Source organism: Thamnophis sirtalis, unplaced genomic scaffold (genome assembly GCF_051295495.1).
Source record: "Thamnophis sirtalis isolate CommonGarterSnake01/CBP01778 unplaced genomic scaffold, rThaSir2_p1.2 scaffold_9, whole genome shotgun sequence".
Lineage (NCBI taxonomy): Eukaryota > Metazoa > Chordata > Lepidosauria > Squamata > Natricidae > Thamnophis > Thamnophis sirtalis.
Window position 1 is genome coordinate 69,210,781 of NW_028261389.1, and position 20,273 is coordinate 69,231,053.

At 43.6% G+C, this 20,273-nt stretch overlaps 1 protein-coding gene across 1 annotated transcript in view; it reads left to right on the forward strand.

Moving 5' to 3' along the window:
* The first annotated feature begins 9,316 nt into the window (after window positions 1–9,316).
* The window catches only part of LOC106552407 (patatin-like phospholipase domain-containing protein 2), a 43,393-nt gene continuing 32,436 nt past the window's right edge, over window positions 9,317–20,273 (forward strand). Inside the window, exon 1 of the mRNA XM_087722209.1 lies at window positions 9,317–9,561. Within this exon, the coding sequence (XP_087578335.1) occupies window positions 9,366–9,561 (196 nt within the window). The 5' untranslated portion in view covers window positions 9,317–9,365. The remainder of the gene's footprint in view (window positions 9,562–20,273) is intronic.

Below are 20,273 nucleotides of genomic sequence, written 5' to 3' on the forward strand. Positions count from 1 at the left end.
ACAGCACCATATCTGACACTGCTTAGCTTCGGGGGAATCAGCTAAATCAAAGCTAACAAAAAAGCTTCCCAGATAGCACAAATCCAACTTCATGTTGGCGCAGTGGTTAGAATGCAATATTGCAGGCTGATTCTGCTGACTGCCAATCCAGCAGTTAGGCAGTTCAATTCTCACCGCTCAAGGTTGACTCAGCCTTCCATCTTTCTGAGGAAGCAGTATATAAGTCTTGTTGCTATTATTTTGACTCTTTAAGTTTTAGGAATACAGAGTTTTTGTGGGAAGAGACCCATTACTGTTTATTTTTTTTAGTTGCTTCTGGAAAAAGCTCACACAGTGTGCTAAGTCACAACCTCTTGGCTGTGGCTCATTAAATAAATCACAGTTGTGATAAATCTAGTACCACACAAAGTTTGATTACAAACCATGGTGGTTGCATTCACCATTATATAGCAAGCAACCCACAAATTAACAATGTTGGTATATCTGATTGTGATGAATGGGATTAATACAAGTGGATTCAATATAATGAATTCAATTCCCATTCCATACCATACCATACCAAACCATACCATACCATATCATATACCCGTGATGGTGAACCTATGGCATGCGTGCCAGAGATGGCACGCAGCACTCTCTCTGTGGGCATGCAAGCCGTCACCCCAGTTCTGTTTCCCACCGGCCAGCTGGACTTCGGGTCTCTGCCGTGCATGCACATGTGCAGGGGCAAGCAGGGCATATGGGGGAGCTGTTTGCACATGTGCAGGGTGATATGCATGCATGTGCAGGGTATGTGCTCATGCACAGGATGTGTGTGCATACACGGGGTGTGTGCATGCATGGTGCAGGGGCATGTGGTATGTGTGTGGTGTGCATGCACGGGGCATGTGGGGGTGGCTGCGCATGCATGGGGTGGGCACATGCATGGGAGTCGTACATGCATTGCATTTTGGGGGTTCAGGTGCACGGGCGCCTTGGGCACTCAGTCTGGAAAAGGTTAGCCCGTGGCACGACATAACCGCGAACGTCAAAAGCGCGCCGACACCACCGCGGCGCTAAAACCGCGATGTCAAAAGCGCGCCCACAAAAGCGCGCCGACAACAGTGCGCCGAGAGAAGCGCGATTTAACTTAAGGTAAGGGTTAGGATTAGGGTTAGGGTTAGGGTTAGGTTTAGTTAGGTTTAGGGTTAGGTTTAGGGTTATTTTTAGGGTTATGTTACAGCGCGCTTCTGTCGCCGCGCTGTTGTCGGCGCGCTGTTGTCGCGCGGTTTAGACGGCGCGGTTTTGTCACCGCGCTTTAGTCACATGCGCTTTAGTCGACCGCGGTTTTGTGGTGGAACCGGTTAGCCATATACAAAACGTACAATGGTAAGTGTCTATTTCAACTACAGGGAGATTATATAACCCAAAAACATGGAGTCTAATGGATAACGTGCTGTTTAATATTGCAAGAGGTGGTAGAATAGGAGGGCTCCTCTGAAAATCCACTGTGTTTACAGTTTTAAGCATGTTCAGCTCTAGATTGTTCTGGCTGCACCACAGAGCCAGTTGTTCAACCTCCCATCTATATGGAGACTCGCAGAGGTGGGTTCCTACCAGTTCGCACCTATTCGGTAGAACCGGTTCATCAAAGCTACTGAACCGGTTAGAAGAGTTTCCACCAGTGGACCCGGAAAGCAGGCCACAGCTACAGAAGAGGTTCCAAAAATTTTTGAAACCCACTACTGGTCCTTGGATATGATTATTCTACACTATCATGCTCATATTTATGAAACTCAGTGCCTCTGTGAAAGGTAAGGATGACTACTGAGTTTGTGGTGCAATCAGAAAGTTGTGTGTGTTGAAGTTGTTTTAATGCAAACCAAAGATGCCTTTTAAAAAACAAGTTTACATCATATTCTTATGCATGCCAGTGCTGTGTGTGAGGTAATTTAAGGTGGTTCTGACAAGTGTCGTCGGCATCTTCATAATATCCGGTCACATGGGCGGGAACCCACTCCCACAAAGGAGGCCACACCCACAGAGTAGGTTCGAACAATTTTTGAAATCCACCACCGGCGATTCATCACCATCTTTGAATGAGACCAATAACTGTTGTATCATTTCCAAACTTCAGAAGTTTAACAGAGCGCTCCTTAGGGATGTAGTCATTTGTATAAAGCGGGGATGTGGAACTGGTAGCACATGGGCTGGATGTGTCATGTGCAGACCACACCCACCCCAGCTCCGCAAAAACATTGTGAAACATCACGTGAAGGCAACATGACGCCATAAGTTTGACACTTGTGGTATATAGAGAGAAGAGTAATGGAGACATCACATAGACTTGATGAGCTCCTATGCTAATTGTTTGGGTTTTCTCTAGCTTCACCTGTTGTTTATAATAGAATAGAATAGAATAGAATTTTATTATTTGTATGCCGCCCTTTTCCGGGAGGACTCAGGGCAGCGAACAATTCAAGGGGGAAAAAGGGGAACATAAAAAACAAAATACAAATAATAAAAGTAAACAACAGTCGCACAACCATACATGTCGAGAGGGGAGGGAACTTATCACCCCCAGGCCTGCCAGCAAAGCCAAATTTTGACGGCTTTTCGGAAGGCCTGGAGAGAGGTGAGGGTCCAAATCCCTGCGGGGAGTTCATTCCAGAGGGCCGGAGCTGCCACAGAGAAGGCCCTCCCCTGGGTAATAGCCAGGTGGCATTGGCTGGTAGATGGCACCCGGAGGAGGCCAACCCTGTGAGATCTAATGGGTCTGTGGGAGGTAATTGGCAGCAGGTGGTCTCTCAAGTACCCAGATCCAATACCATGAAGGGCCTACAAGAATCCACCTACAAGAATGGACAAGGAAAGCTAGCTGAGTCAGGTTAAAGTGAAGGTCATTGAAGGCCAAGCTGAAGTCTGCAAAAAGGATCAGTGCTCAAGTCCCTGGGAATTCAAGATGTTGCAAGGTGTGGCACATATTGACAGCCTTATCTGTTGTGCCATTTGCGCAATAGGCAAACTGAAAGAAGTCTAACAGTGGATCCATGATGAATTCCAGTTGAGTGAGCAGTAATCTTTCCAAGGTCTTCATAACTGCAAATGTCAGAGCAGCCAATCTATAGTCATTCAGTTCCTTGATGAAGGGTTTCTTGGGAACCAGGAGGATGGTAGAACAAGAAGGAACATAACATCTCCAGTGATTTATTAAAGATGCGGGTGAAGATGGAGGCCATTTGGTCACCACAGGCTTCCATGCAAGAAGGAGTTTCTGGACCTGGCGGGTTCTGAGCTAGGCTTCCTGATACATTAAAATGTACACACTTAGTCCCCAAAACCCTCTTTTTATTTCACCGGCTGTGAATTATGTTCATTCACAGCCCTTAATGAGTCACCAATAGTTTGTAAAGAGTCCGACAGAAGTCTGCCAAAGTCTTTCGGGATAAGGCTGATAAGCACCCACCTTTACCTCCCTTGAAACGCTGCCAGACCTATTTGGCAGTTAGCTTGCAAGGCCACACAGAGCAAAGAGTCAAAAAGGAGCTTCAGAATTTAAATCAAACAGAACAAAGTTGCTTCCTGCAAAGGTTCGTGTCCCTTTGCTCCTTCTTTATGTCCTATGGGAGGGGCCAATCATCTCCAAGCTTTATTCCCAAGTCGTCCCTTTTGTCTTAACTGTTCTTGCCTTCTGGCAGCTCTGCACATTCGTGCACTGGGAACAGGCTCTCCCTGTTCCTCTGCCTTGCTGATGTCCAACTCTGGGGGCTCCGGTAGGCAGCACATAACTCCCAGATGACCCTGGCTTCCTCTCTGCCTCTGATGCAGAGCCCTCGTCCGAGCCTTCCCCTGAACTTCTGAATTGGCCCATGTTCCTCCCCAAACTCTTTACTGTCCAACTCTGCTGCCAGCTTCACAAGCCACTGCCAGACCACAACATTACAACCATCCTGAAAAATCATGCTAGGGCTAATTTTCCAGTTGGGTCTTATTTTCAGGAAAACATGGTTGTGTGTGTGTCTGTGTGTGTCTGTGTCTGTGTGTCTGTGCCTGTGCCTGTGCGTGTGTGTGTGTAAAACTTGCCATGAAGTACAGGTAGAACATTTAAAGCTGAATTTTACTAATGTCTTTCGAAAAACCTTGTTTTATAGTTATCTGACTGTTGCCACTGTAATTTTAGAATTTTATCTGTGAATTGACTTGAAACAGAAGAAGTCAGGAGATGCTAACTTTGAGAAGCAAAATCAGACTATTTAATTTTGGTACTTGACCAAATACAGCCCCATGCAAACTTGATCATGTATAAACTACTCTTATAATGTAATCTCATTGTAACATTAAGCAATAATAGTATAATAAGCCAGAAAAAAACTGTGAAAATGATAGGCACTAATGAGTTGCTACATATATAAGATGTCACAGAGATTAAGAAGCTTAAATTAAAAACCAACAAATAAAGCTGTAGACCCTATATGGTTTGCTCCCTCCTTAAAAGTTCAGTAAACACGATAACAATGAAATTATGTACTCTACTTTGCTATCAGTCATCAGAGGACAAAAAGGTTCATTTAGACTTTGTCTCCTGTCAAATTTTATAAACAGTCAAACCTTTGGTCACATTAACCAGGTTCTGACCTGACCAAAGTCTTTAGCATTTCTGCACTGAAACTACAATAAAAAAAAACCCCTAATGTACTTTACAAACCTTAATCCACAAGACAGGTAAGAAATATGATCAGATTGTAAAGAATGCCAATCAAGTTGCCAAGAAAGCAGCTTAAATGTTACTTTATACATGCTGTCCTGTTTCTTGGGAAGGGAAGTGAAAGGTGTTATCTCCAGGTTTCTCTTTAAGAGGAAAAGTCAGTGTTTGTCATACTGTCCCAGCTTGAACATTCAGGAAAGAAAGACCCTCGACTCCAGCTAGTGAAGCCAGATCTGAGGATTTCCCGCAAAACCTCGGTCACTTTCTTTTCTCCCAGGCCCTCCCTGCTTGGTCATCTTGGTGGCGTCCCATAAGGTTCAAATTAGTGTTCTGGTAACAGTTCCACGTTTTGGCATCTCTTTGGATGGGCCTTTCTCATTCTATTCCCAGGCTTGTGACCTTGAGTCTTTCAACCGTTGTCTCTGGATGGCACCTCTGTTTCCTGTCATCTCCTCTCCCTATCTTCCCATTCCCCTTCCCCACATTTTATGGAAGGCTGCCATCACAGCGAAGCAGGGTTGAAGCGGTGACAGATGGCAGATCTGACCAGTCTTGATCTGAATTACAGTGTTTGAAAGCCTATATCTCTCTTCTTAGCCTTTGCCAATCTGCTGGCTTATTCTCATTCCAGCTTGCTGACAATTCAAGGAGAGGAAGAATTCAGAAGTGGGCCATTGGGAAGATTTGTAAATGCCTGAAGATATGATCTTGTTTTTTTGGATCCAGTAAAGATGGCTCAACCCTTCCGACTTGTCTAATTTGTCGAGACAACTCATATCTGTGAAGGGTGTGTCTTCACGAGTGTTTCTCAATCACTATTGAGGTCAGGAAAATAGAATGACTATCCTAAACTGGATTGTTCAGGTAGTACCCTTGGTGTCCTGCTAGTTGGTCTTCATGGGTGGGTTGCTGGTTAACTGGTCAATGGCAAGACTCTTATTGCCCCCATCTCTGTCCTGAGAGAAGGGGCTTGACTATAACTCCACTCCAGAAAGTCACTATGAAGCCCGTGGGTTAGGTTATGGCAGTTTAAGCAAGTTGGAATACACACAGTGTTTCTCATCCTTGGAGACCTTATGATGTGTGGACTTCAACTACCAGAATTCCCCAGCGAGCTACTCTGGTTGGGGAATTCTGGGAATTGAAGTCACCATGTTATAAAGTTGGCAAGGTTGAGAAACATTGGAACAGAGCTTAGATCAAGGATCATAGACCTGGGTTGCAGCATCAAATCTCTACTCTTTTCCTAAGAAATTTAACGAATTTACTAAAACCAGCAGGATACTTAGCTTACCTTAGCACTTCTGAATATTTAAATGGTTTGCCTCAAAAGCTGACGGAGGTTGTCTTGTGAGGTAGGAAATTGCTCCAAAAGATGGAGTAGTGGCATTTTGTCTTTTTAATCCAGAGATAAATTTATACAGTCCAATCCAGATTTCTCTAGTCAGCCTCATGTCCAACATCTTTATTCTGATGTGAATCCCAATTGTAACTGCGTATGTAGCCACATTGATTGTAACGGAATATGCCAGTAAACAGAACTGTTACTAAATAGGTTTTTTTCTGAAACACTTGGTTATATTGCTTAGAAGTTGTGTTTCTCATTGGAGGAGTGATGCTTATTTTTAATTCTGCTTTAATTGCTTTGGTTGTAATATAAATTAGCTGATTGGTTGTTTTGGGAATAAACTGGAATGAACTCTGGGCAAGGGACAAGAGTCTCAACATTAATTGGCAGGAAAATTGCATTACACACTTGGCCAATAAAGAATTCTATTCTATTCTGTTCCATTGTGATTCAATCTTGCAGTGCACTCAGATTATATCTGACCTACATCTTGGAAGCAGCTTTCTCAGAATCATTTCTTCATTTCATCAAAGTTTAGCCCTGCCTTTTTTTTTTTCCCGTGATGTTACTTCACATTCCCAGCCTAGCCTCCAAATGTGGGATTACCTAGTGGTCTCCCCTCCAACTACTAAGCAGCTCTGACCCCAATTAGCTTCTTATCTTAGAAGAAGACTGGGCAGAGAAAGAACATAGATGCCGAATGAAAAAGAGTAAGCCTAGTTACTACTATATGACTTGTTCCCCTTCCTTATTATCAATTTCTAATATTTCCAATAGTGCTTGTTACTATTATGATTCACTGCACTTTATGATAGGAGTGGGGGGCTTTTGAGCCATTCCTGGTGATTGCCTGGGCCAGCCCCTGTAGGAGTTTTTTTTGGCAAGGTTTTTCAGAAATGTTTGCCATTGCCACCTTCCTTAGGCTAAGCGAGAGGGACTGGCCCAAGGTGTCGCAGCTAGCTTCATTATTTATTTGTCTGTCGTCTGTCTGTCTGTCTGTCTGTCTGTCTGTCTGTCTGTCTGTCTATCTATCTATCTATCTATCTATCTATCTATTTATCTATATATCTATCTATTACAGATTAACAGAGTTGGAACGGACCTTGTAGGTCATCTGTCTGTCTGTCTGTCTGTCTGTCTATCTATCTATCTATCTATCTATCTATCTATCTATCTATCTATCTATCTATCTATCTATCACAGATTAACAGAGTTGGAAAGGACCTTGTAGGTCGTCTGTCTGTCTGTCTGTCTGTCTGTCTGTCTGTCTGTCTGTCTATCTATCTATCTATCTATCTATCTATCTATCTATCTATCTATCTATCTATCTATCTATCTATCTATCACAGATTAACAGAGTTGGAAGGGACCTGGAAGGGACCTTGTAGGTCATCTAGTCCAACCCCATGCCCAAGCAGGAGGCCCTACACCATTTCTGACAAATGGCAGTCCAATCTCTTCTTGAAATTTTACAACATCTGAAGGCAACTTCTGTTCCATTGATTTATTGTTTTCAACTGTCAGAAAGTGAAAAAAGGGGAAAAAGTAAGTTAAACTTAGTCAAACTATCTTTAAATAAATAATGTAATAATTTGTATTGACAGGATAAAAGGGAAATTGGATATAAATTGTAAACTGTAAATTTAAATTGTAAATTCAGAAAAGAGGTCTAAAAGTTTGTTATTAAACATAATTAATTTTATTTTGAATGTGTAATAAAGGTATTATGTGGTTGGATGACATTGAAAATAGATAAGGGAATGCCACTATGTGGTTTTGTTTTAAATTTTGGAATGTTTGTTGTAAAGGGACGTTAAAACAACTATAGTCATATGAAGGATGAGGTAGATGATAGCAATATATATAAATATATGTGATGTAAAATATATAACTTGATATGAATCATAGGTGATGACTGTGGAAGGGATGCACAAAAGTTCTTTGTAACCAATTGACACACTTTCTACAATTTGTAATGGAAGATGATTTTGTTTATCTTTATTCAAAATATATATATATATATATATATTAAAAAAAGAAAGTTTCTCATTTCTAGATTGAATCCAGGGGTGAAATCAACTTACATTCACTACCAGTTCGAGTGCGCAATATTGTCCCACACAATATGAATGTGACTTTACTGTAGAACAGTGTTTCTCAACCTTGGCAACTTGAAGATGTCCGGACTTCAACTCCCAGAATTCCCCAGCCAGCGAATACGAATGCTGGCTGGGGAATTCTGGGGGTTGAAGTCCGGGCATCTTCAAGTTGCCAAGCTTGAGAAACACTGCTGTAGAATGAGTGAACTGTAGAAAGTTTTCTCCTTTCTAAAAGGAGAACACACCAAGGGCTTCAAATCCTTTGAATTGTGCGTAGGGCACACTTATTCTTCTGCTGATATTTCACGACCTCATCTTTCTCTGTTCTTGTTTACCGTATTTTCCTTTCTTAAACCTTTCTTTCTCATCTTCCCCACGTGAGAAAAAAAAGTTTGGTAAACAGGAATCAAATCCTTGAGACCAGCCCAAAATAGAAGATTAGTTAAGTCAATGAAGTTCATTTATCAATAGGAAGGCAATGCCGAATGGAGAACTATGAAGGCTAAACATGAATGCCAGTCATCACTTTATATTGTTATGTATGTTTCTTTTTCCTTGTTTGCGTTTTTCTTTCTGTTTTTAAAGGTTAAAATGTTCAATAAAAATTATTTTAAAAAGAAGCTCATTAACCTGGATGTCTTGGAAATCTGTTTGTGGTATCAAAATGTAGTCCTTTTTGTTGGACGGTAAATAAACCACTTGCCTGACATGGCCTGGGCACCATCTGTATAAAATTTCTGTCAGGTTTATTTTGTAGCATTCTCATTTATTCAGTCAGTCAGGTTTATGTAGTGTATTTTGGAGGTGGCCACCCTTTGAGAGCTATAAGCAACGGCATTTAATTTCGATGTTATGCCGATTGGCGTGCATTCCAAGGGACACAATCAAGTTGTTCTAAGCCTTCATGGCCAAAGGCGGGACTCGAACTCGGGGTCTCTCGGGGGCCTTCGCGCTTCCATTGCTCTAGCAGTCTAGGTCAAAAAAAAAAAGAGGGAACTGCGAGGACCACCCGGCACCTTTCCAACACCCCCTCCCACCCCCCGCGTCGTCTGTTTTGCATCGCTCCGCCGATTGGTCGGCGGTCCCGGCGCCACATCCAGGGGCGGGGCGAATCGGAGGCGGGTGTCCGGCTGCTTCATTAGCGGCTTCATTAGCGGCCGGTGTGGCGGCCGTGCCGGGTGCAATTTAGGTTGTCGTCGCCGCCGCTGTCTTTTTTTTCTTTTTGTCAGCCGCGATGGTGGAACTGCTGGAAGGCGCGGACGGCTGGAGCGTGTCGTTCGCGGGCTGCGGCTTCCTGGGCGTCTATCACATCGGTGCGGCTACCTGCCTTCAGGAACGCGCACCTCGCCTCCTGCGCGACGCCCGCTGCATTTACGGCGCCTCGGCGGGGGCGCTTGCCGGGGCAGTCCTCATCGGAGGCGGCTCTCTGGGTGGGTCTGACCTACGCGCCTAGTCGGGGAGAGTCGTGGGAACGCGCCCGACTGGGGGATCCGGGTCGTAAAGGCTCCCGTGGAGGCTGGCGTGCCCTCGCCTTGGGTAAAATTGGTTAATTTGTGTGTATGTGTGTGTGTTGTGGGGGAAAAAACTTTGGCTAAACCAAGTGTCCCCAAACTTGGCAACTTTAAGACTTGAGGACTTCAACTCCCAGAATTCTCCAGCCAGCTGGCTGGAGAATTCTGGGAGTTGAAGTCCCCCAAGTCTTAAAGTTGCCAAGTTTGAAGATCTCTGGGCTAAGTGAACAAAGTCCAGACTTGGGTGGATTCGTGGGAATGGAGAAAAAAATAAAGTGGTTTATTTTTTTTGGGAGGGGGGGAGGGCTGCTGCCTGGTAGTCCTAATTTGTGGTTTGCTGTTTCGTCCTTGCAGAGGGACCGACATTGGGGGGGCTCCCTCTGATGCTGCAGCAACAGCCCCAAGTGGTGGGGTTGACCAGAGATGAAAGCATGATTCGCCCCACTCTTGTAAGAGATGTAATTACAAGACATTCCCTTACCTGGGTGTAGTGAGTTAATTATGTTAGTGGCCTGATCTGATTAATTAAGCCCGACTGCATTTCTCTCACGTGGGTTGCTTTGGGGGAAAGCCCTGTGTGGTGTTGAGGGTCAGAAATAATGCAATATGGAGATGATGAGGTTTATGATATTATTTGTGATGCATTTTTGTATGTCCAGTTGACTTGAGTTTCGTGTTTAATGAATAAATAATAATACCCACTGATATCCATTGTCATCGGGGCACTTGGTACCATGTCTAAGAATTTTACAAAACAAAACAAAACAGGAAATTGAAGCTTCCTGCAATAACACCAGCGGAACTGCAAAAAACTGTGCTACATGGAACATCATATATTTTAAGAAGAGAACTTGGTTGATACCTAAGCTTCCTAGCACCAGTCAATGGTACTTGTGATGCGTTTTTGAATGTTCACTTGACTGAGTTTCATGTTTAATGAATAAAAGAAAGAATAATGATGATGATGATGATGATGCAGTGGGAATACCTTTGCCCCCAGACCCTCTCAACACTTGTTCACACATTGTGGTTAAAACAGCTTTTATCCCAGGGCAGTAACTATATTGAATTCTACGGTATAGTGCAATTTTAATGCAATATCCGGTTCTCAATTTCAATTACCGGGTATATAGCATGTGAAAGGATGTATGTTTGTGTTTTTATTTTTATAGATATAATGTACACTGAAGATGACCTTTAATTTCGTTGCACAACGTGCAATGACAGTAAAGCAAACTAAACTAAAAATGCATGGTAGTGAATCCAGCACCCGATGTCAGAATGCCATGATAATTAGGTAAATCGTGTTTTTATAGGTCACTCAGCCTTTTTGTATTCATTTCTGCACCGTCCCAAAAGAGCTTGGAGGGAATCCAGTCAGGAAAAACTCTTGTTAACTTTTAGAACTTAATTAACCTTGTCAAATTTTCCCCAGTTGAAAATGCAGAGATGGAGACCTATTCGCTAACCCAGAAAGGGTGGCTCATTGAGGGGAAAAAAATCTAAACATTTTTGCTATTTTTACCCTTTCACTTATATTTCCTCCCATTGTATCGAACTACAAAGGACAAACTCCATCGGGAGGAAAGCTGACAGTCTTCAAAATATATTTATGGAGGCATAGGTCATATCTTCATGTATTACAATATTTATTTATACTCATTGTTAAGAAAGTTTCACACGATTTACCCTTGATTTAATAAATTTCAATTTAATGGACTTTGGATTCAGCAGACAATTTTTGGAATCCTGGTTTTGTCAGAATATGGGGTGGTAATACATTATATTTCAAACGTTGCTGTGTTTGATTTCAAATTTGTAGTCCTATTGTAATGTGCAAGATAGGAACGGGACTTTAAAAAGTGGAATTGTTTGAAACATTGGAGCGCATGGAAAGGAGAGAAGGTGCCATAAAAATTAAAAATGAGAAATGCTAGATGGCTTAAATCAGATGTGTAAAGTCTTAACATTATTAGGTTCCTTATATAAATCACGTAGTTATATGTGGTATAACTACAGTGTATATTTATATGTGACCCAAGACAATTCCTCTTCAATCAGTGTAGCCCAGGCAAGCCAGAAGGTTAGACACAGATGTCATAAATCATGTTAAGCTCAGAATGTCCATCTTAAGTTCATAAATGGCTATTTTGAATTTTCTGAAAGGGTCCCACACTTGAAGCAGCCAACATGAAGTTGTCAGCCTTTTTAGTCATGCCCAACCCTCAGCCACTCTATGGATCAGTATTCTCCATGCTCCCCTGTCTCCCACCATCTCCTTCAGATCTGTCGGGCTTGTCCCAGAGTCATCTTTTGGAGTGTCTTGTCAGAAGTTACTTTGTCCGCTGATCACTCCCAGCCTGATTGAATTTTCGAGTGAGTCAGCTGTCATGACATGACCAAAGTGTGACAGTCTCTGTTTGGCGATCTTGGCTTTAGGTGATATTTTTGGTGAGGTTTGGGCTAGGGTTTCTTTGTCATTTTTGCAATGCATGGGATGCATAATAGTGGCCTCCAGCACCATAATTCCAAGACGTCCACCCCTGTCTGCCTTTTTTCAGAATTCTGGTTTCACAGCCATGAGTAGCCATTGGAAAAATGATTACGTTAAATAGTGTGCATTTGGTTGTGTGGTTGAAGTCTTGAATCTTCCCGGTGTTATCCATACCAGACATTACAGGTCTTGCAAGTGCTATACACCTTCAGAACTCAGGGCTGCAGTCCAGTGGTGGGATTCAATTTTTTTACTACAGGTTCTGTGGGCGTGGCTTGGTGGGCGTGGCAGGGGAAGGATACTGCAAAATCTCCATTCCGTCCCCACTCCAAGGGAAGGATACTGTAAAATCTCTGTTCCCTCCTCAGTCCAGGGGAAGGATACTGTAAAATCCCCACTCCAGGGGAAGGATACTGTAAAATCCCCATTCCCACCTCACTCCAGGGGAAAAATACTGTAAAATCCCCATTCCCACCCCACTTCAGGGGAAGGATACTGTAAAATCCCCATTCCCACCCCACTCCAGGGGAACGATACTGTAAAATCTCCATTCCCTCCCCACTCCAGGGGAAGGTTACTGCATAATCCCCATTTCCTCCCAATCAGCTGGGACTTGGGGAGCAGGGCCAGTCAGAGGTGGTATTTACCAGTTTTCCGAACTACTCAAAATTTCTGCTACTGGTTCTCCAGAACTGGTCAGACCCTGCTGAATACCACTTCTGCTGCAGTCACCACTTTTGTTGATTTTTGTGCCCAGTAAGGATGAATTCCTTTACTGTTTCGATGGTTTCATTGTCGATCTGCACTCTGACCTGTGGGGTCTCTGCAGTTGTCATTGATGTTCTCTTTGTTTTCTTGATGTTAAGGTGCAGTCCGGATTTTTCACTTTCATTTTGACTCTCAGGATTAACCACTTCAGATCTTCCTTGGTTTTTGGCGAGTAATGTTGTATCATCTGCCACTTGGAAGTTGTTAATATTCTTACCATTGATTTTAAACCCAACGGTAGTTTCCTCCAAATGTGCATTTCTTGTAAGTATTTCTGTATACATGCTGAACAGGAGAGGTGATAGGATGCAACCTTGTCATGTGCTCCCCCCCCCCCCAATTCTGAACCATTTTGGTCTCCAGATTGCCTGATCAGAATACAATGACCGAATGAGCGGGATGTGGTGTGGTGGTATTTTCCAGTTCTTTCAGCTAGTTCCAGAGTCATTCATGGTCAACCCAATTGAAAGCTGTTGTGTAGTCAATGAAGCCCACGTAGAAGTCTTTGGGGGATTCCTTTACTTTTTCCACCATCCAACATAGATTGGCAATATGATTCCGTGTTCCCCTTCCTTTAGCAATAGCAATAGCAGTTAGACTTACATACCGCTTCATAGGGCTTTCAGCCCTCTCTAAGCGGTTTACAGAGTCAGCATATTGCCCCCAACAACAATCCGGGTCCTCATTTTACCCACCTCGGAAGGATGGAAGGCTGAGTCAACCTTGAGCCGGTGAGATTTGAACTGCTGAACTGCAGATAGCAGTCAGCTAAAGTGGCCTGCAGTACTGCACCCTAACCACTGCGCCACCTCGGCTCTTTTTCCAAAATCCTGCTTGTATATTAGGCTATTCACAGTTGGATTGAAATGTTGCTGGATTATCTTTCAGGGAATTTTATTCACGTGTGGTATCAAGATTGGAACAGTCTTTCATATCACCTTTCTTTCCTTTGGGGATAAGTATTGATTTTTATCATTCTTTTGACCCACTGACCAGTCTTTCATACCCTTTGGCAAAGTGCTGCCAGTGCTTTTGTTGGCAGTGATCTCAGCAACTCTGCAGGAATTTGACCAAGTCCTGTGACTTTGTGGTTAGGCAACTAGTTGAGTGTCTATTCTCCTTCCTCTTCCAGGACGTCTGGTTCCATTTCTGGTAGGCCAGGTTGTCCTTTTATGTCTTGCCTTGTTTTTCATTTGTGTAAAGTTGTTCTTCATATTTGCACCTTTCTGTGATTGCTTGTTGGTGATGCAATTCCTGCCCATCCCATCCTCTGACCGTATAGCCTTTCTTGCCATAAAGAAGTTTCTGGTCTTCTTCACATAAGTGAAACCCTCTCGTGTATGACTTCTCAATGCTGCTTCCTCTAGCTTCTTAAATTGTTTAGCCCAGTATTTTTTTCTTTATCTTTTCTTGCTTCTCTCTGGAACTTTGCATTTAGTATTCCACCAATGGCTTTTGATTTCCTTCTCTCTTCTCCTCTCTTCATTGTAGCTTCCGATATCCATCTGGTCCGATATCCATCTGGTCAATTTCTTTGTCTTCTTGGGCTGGAGTACTGCAATGTGCTCTACATGGGGCTGCCCTTGAAGAGTATTCGGCGACTTCAGCTGGTTCAGAATGCAGCCGCGCGAGCGATCGTGGGTGCACCTCGTTTCACCCACGTAACACCTATCCTCCGCGAGCTGCACTGGCTGCCTGTTGATCTCCGGGTGCGCTTCAAGGTGCTAGTTGTCACCTACAAAGCCCTTCATGGTATTGGATCTGGGTACTTGAGAGACCGCCTACTGCCAATTACCTCCACTAGGCCAATAAGATCCCATAGATTAGGCCTCCTCCGAATTCCATCAGCCGGTCAATGTCGACTGGCAACTACCCGGAGGAGGGCCTTCTCGGTGGCTGCTCCGACCCTATGGAACGAACTCCCCGTGGAGATTCGTACCCTCACCACCCTCCAGACCTTCCGCATAGCCCTTAAAACCTGGCTGTCCCGACAGGCCTGGGGCTAAAGACTTCAACCCCACCCGAATAGTATGACTGTTGCGCTTTTTAACGATGTATTGTCTTCATGTGTGTAACTTGTTTTGTCCTTCCCTCCCCCTGAATTGTGAGCCGCCCTGAGTGCCCTCAGGGAAAAGGGCGGCATACAAATAAAGTATATTCTATTCTATTCTATTTCATTGGCGGTTGTTTTAATTTTCCCCTATAGCTCATTTGGTTGTCTTTCTCTGTGATATTGAGCAGTTCAAATCTGTTCTTAACTTCAACTGCAGGTGCCGGAGGAATCTCCTCGGCTTCACACTTTTGAATCATGGGTGGTTGTTTGACAATGCAACCTTTGAACTTTTCCTTTGGCAGCTAACAGTTCATGGTCTGACCCAGAATCTGCACCAGGGAATGTTTTCATGGCGAGGATGGAATGTTTCCACTTCTTTTGAGCCAATTTGGGTTCCCCATCTGAGGTCCAAGTGTACAGTCACTGCTTGTGTTGTTCAAAGCACATGTTCATTGTGCTTAGCTGAATCAGATGTTCTCCTGCTTCATTTCCTTCACCGAGGCCAAACTTACCTATGATCCTTTTTTCTGCCATTTCTCCCACTTTTGCATTGAAAACTCTAATACTATAGAGAATGTCTCTCTAGTGTTTGTTTCAGTTTCCTGAATTCCAGCGTAGAATTTGTTGATGTTCTCTACCACTGAGTCTGCAGTGGGAGCATGAACTTGTAGAACTGTTGTGTGGGGTTGTTTTCCATTGAATGAATGTTTGAATGTTTATTTCATTTGTATGCTGCCCTTTTCCCCCGAAGGGGGACTCAGGGCGGCTCACAACTCAAACCAGGGAAGAGGGATACAGACAAATTAACGACAACACAAAACAATACATAATTTAAAACACGCAACAATCATACCATTCGAGATAGGGGCAACGGTTCTTTAGCCCCAGGCCTGTCGGAACAGCCAGGTTTTAAGAGCTTTGCGGAAGGCCTGGAGGGTGGTGAGGGTACGAATCTCCACAGGGAGTTCGTTCCAGAGGGTCGGAGCAGCCACAGAGAAGGCTCTCCTCTGGGTAGTCGCCAGTCGACACTGGCTGGCGGATGGAATTCGGAGGAGGCCTAGTCTGTGGGATCTAATCGGTCTGGTGGAGGTAATTGCCAGGATCTTGTCACTGACTGAAAACTTTCTATGTTTTTTCCAACTTTCTTATGCAGTATGAAACCTCTTCTCATGGTTATCATTGCCAGAGTAGTATACGATATGACCATCAGAATTGAGGAAGCCACAGCCAGTCCAATGAACTTGACTGATGTCTGGTATATCAATGTTGAGCCTATTCATTTCCTTCTTAACAATGATCAACTTTCCTAGATGTAAGCCACTTATGTTCCATGTTCCCAGTTTTGAACAGTGAAAAGCTCTTTTTTTCACTAGGAGCTGTGTCAACGGCTGAAGGGCCATTAGGATTTATCCCATCCACATCATGGACGCTCCTGGTGGTATGATAGTCTCTTTCTCCTGCAGCTTTATTGGTACTTTCAGCCAGAGGGACACACACTGCTTGTTACCATAACTCCCACATTTTTGAGTCAATCCCTACTGGAGTAGTTCACCAGGTTTTGCTCAAGGTCAGAACTGTGTTGACCAATATAATAGGCTTATATTATTCACCTCCACCACCATGGTGAGGTATTGTTGGGCTTTGGGGTGTGTGTGTGTGTGTGTGAGCAGGGGCAAAATGAAGTTGTTGTTGTTAGTTGAAAAGTTATTTCCGACCCATTGCGACCCCATGGACAATGTTCCTCCAGGCTTTCCTGTCCTCTACCATCCTCTGGAGTCCATTTAAGCTCACGCCTACTGCTTCGGTGTCAATGACTCCATTGAGCCACCTCATTCTCTCTCGTCCTTTCTTCTTTTGCCTTCAATCTTTTCCAGCATAAGAAAGTCCTTCCTTCTCATTAGGTGGCCAAAGTATTTGAGTTTTCTCTTCACGATCTGGCCTTCTAAAGAGCAGTCAGGGTTGATCTCCTCTAGGACTGACCGGTTTGATCGCCTTGCAGTCCAAGGGACTCGCAGGAGTCCTTCTCCAGCACCAGAGTTCAAAGTCCTCAATTCTTTGACGCTCAGCCTTTCTTATGGTCCAACCTTCACAGCCATACATTGCAACTTGGAAAACCATAGCCTTGACTATACGCACTTTTCTTGGCAGGGTGATGTCTCTGCTTTCTATTATGCTGTCTAGATTTGCCATAGCTTTCCTCCTCAGGAGCAAGCGTCTTTTAATTTAGTACAATACCTTAATATTAAGTACAATATGAATATTACAATATGAAGTGATACATTAATATTATAATATTAAGTACAATATGAAGTACAATACATTATTAGGTTTATATACAGTAGTTGTTGACATAGTTGAAGCAATTGCCTTCTTTCAAGCAGATGACACCGATTTATACAATCCTGTAGATGGCAGCCATTTTGAGAGCTTTTTTTAAAAACTAGATCCTTCCACGTTTTCAACACTGTTTCTTTCTTTGAATTCATTTTTGTAAAAGGAATGTTTCCTTTCTTTTAATTTTAAGGCTGCCTAACCTCAAAGATTGGGCGACTTTCATTAAAAGGAAGGGAAAGATAGATAGAATATAGCTAGCCGGAAAGCTAGAACAACCATCATACTCTGAGAATCCTTATTTATAACCTTGTTGTTGATACGGATCTTATGATGATGCTGAAAGTCCCAAGTTTTCTTTGGATCAACTGCACCGTCTGGGAGCTTCTTCTTACTGTGTATCAGAAGTGGGTTGCTATTGGCTCAGCCCGGATCGACCAAACCGGTAGTAGCAGTGGAGGGAGGCTCCGCCCAGAGGCTTCTGCGCATGTGTGCAGGGGAGTGGTAGTAACAAAATTGGTAACTCACCACTGATTGATATATAGATGCATCAACCGCCACCTGAGTCATTATGTTAGCATGCTAGATATACCAGTTTTTTGACATGCCTGGAGGCTTCTTAATTTCTTTAAGGAAGAGGGAAGTACGGTATGTACAAGTATGGCTCAACTTACAATCATAACTTAATAGCCTATTATGATCATCAGGTCATGATGATTGTAAAGTGGGTCACCCTAATAACCAACCTGATTTTTAGTATCTTTTTTTTGCAACAGTGATTAAGCAAACTAATTTGCTGTGGGCCTGTTTTGCTAAAACCATAGGTAAACGCCAGATTTTCTAAAAACACTGTAAAATGTTGTGTGGCTATAGGACATTGTAAATGGCCATGAATGTGGGCCTGTTTCCAAGTGCCTGAAATGAAATCATGTGACCTTGGAGGGAGGAAGCAGATGACCCGTTGGACTTGGGTCCTAAGTATCTCTTGGAGGGGCCGTAGTAACTTTGAATAGTTGCTAAGGTGAGGACTATCTTGTATGCCTGGCAATTTTGCCTGGGACCACCCTTAAGTTTAGGGGAAAAAATCAAGTTAAATCAAAGTTTTCAATTCTGCATTTTTGTTGAAGAATCAAAATAACTAAGGATTTAGTGAGCACTATCAATTTACAAGAAGAGTAGCGTTCTCCAATAACACCGCTGGGCCTTTATTTTTCACCAACTGCTGAAGGACAAAGTGAGTTTCCCCAGAATGAGGTTTTCTAGTGAGTGTGGATAAAAGTTACCGGTAGTCATTTTCAAGAAGAGATGTTTTAAACTAATCAAGTAGCAGCGGTATGGATGACCAGATCAGATGTTTCCCAGAAGATTCCTGTTTAGCATTGGGATCAGGGGTGTCAAACTCGATCCCATCGCAGCCTGTATCATGATTTTGTTTGCCCTTGGGGGACATGGGGGCCTGCCCTGGTCGTCATGGCCAACTGGGTGGGCATGGCCAGAGAAGCACGGGGTGGCCCCTCGCATCTTTGGGATGGCCCCACAGCAGGGGTGGGATTCAGCTGGTTCGGACTGGTTTGGGAGAACTGGTACCTCCGATGATCAGCTGAGAGCAAACCGGTTCGCTCCGACGATCAGGTGCCCCCCCCCGTGCTGTACTGACCCAATTTCTTTTGTTTGAAGCCCAGCTGATAGGCACGACAGAGTGGATTGCAGTGCCTCACCTGTTTAACTCACTGGGGCTGCAGTAGAAGGTAAGTTTTTGAGCTGCTTTCAAATGCACTGCGCCCGTGGGGCGTGCATGCTTGGCGCATGTGGGAGCATGGCGAGCATGTGCACGCAAAGCAGACACTCAGTAAACTGGTTGTTACACCAGTTGAATCCCACCACTCCCCTACAGGACAACTCTGGGGCAGATCTGGCCCGCAGGCCATGCGTTTGACACCCCTGGGCTAGATCATAGGTGAATTCAGCTCGCACTGTGACTTCATGAAATGTGTGTTGCACTGATTCCAAAATGTTGAGCAGGAAACCCTGGAAAATGCCAGGGTTGCAGGCATGATAAATCCAGGAAGAAGACAGGAATGTCCATTTCTGCATTGCTGCCAAAAAATCAGAATGGATATATTTCCTTACCGATCATTTTGCTTGCTATATTTAGGGAATAAAAAATACAGATCACAATCGAGTCCAACTTTTCTGTTGTTAATGGAAACATTTGTTGAGTTTTGCCCCATTTCATGATTTTTCTTGCTACAGTTGTTAAGTGAATCACTGCAGCCTTCTGAGAAGGAGAGCCTTCTCTGTGGCTGCTCTGACCCTTTGGAACAAACTCCCCATGGAGATTCGAACCCTCACCACCCTCTAGGCCTTCCGCAAAGCCCTTAAAACCTGGCTATTCCGACAGGCCTGAGGCTAAAGAGCTTCTGCCCCCCTTCTCGAATGGTATGATTGTTGTGTGTTTTTAAATTGTGTATTGTTTGTTTGTCTTTTATCCCCTGTTTGTACCTCCTTTCCCTGATTGAGTTGTGAGCCGCCCTGAGTCCCCTTCGGGGAAAAGGGCGGCATATAAATGAAATAAATCCTAATCCTAATCCTGATAAATCAGTAGCACGGTTGTTAAGGGGACCTGGCTTCCCGCTTGACTTTGCTTGTCAGAAGGTCGCAAAAGGGGATCACATGATCCCTGGGACACTGCAACGGTCATAAGTATGTAAATATAAGATGTTTAAACTAATCAAGTAGCCCGTTTTTGGGAGGTCTGCAGAGTGCAAAAACTTTTTTTTTTAATTTGCCTCTTCAAAACCTTGGTGCGTCTTATAGTCCGGTGTGTCTTACACTCGGAAAAATATGGTAGTTCTCAACATTACCTACCCTTGGGAGTTGCATTTCCACAGTAGGGACCGGAAGCTGGAAATGCATAACTTCATGTAGTTATAATGCTTTCATACATGGGTACATATAATTATATGAGTGAAAGTTATTATTTTC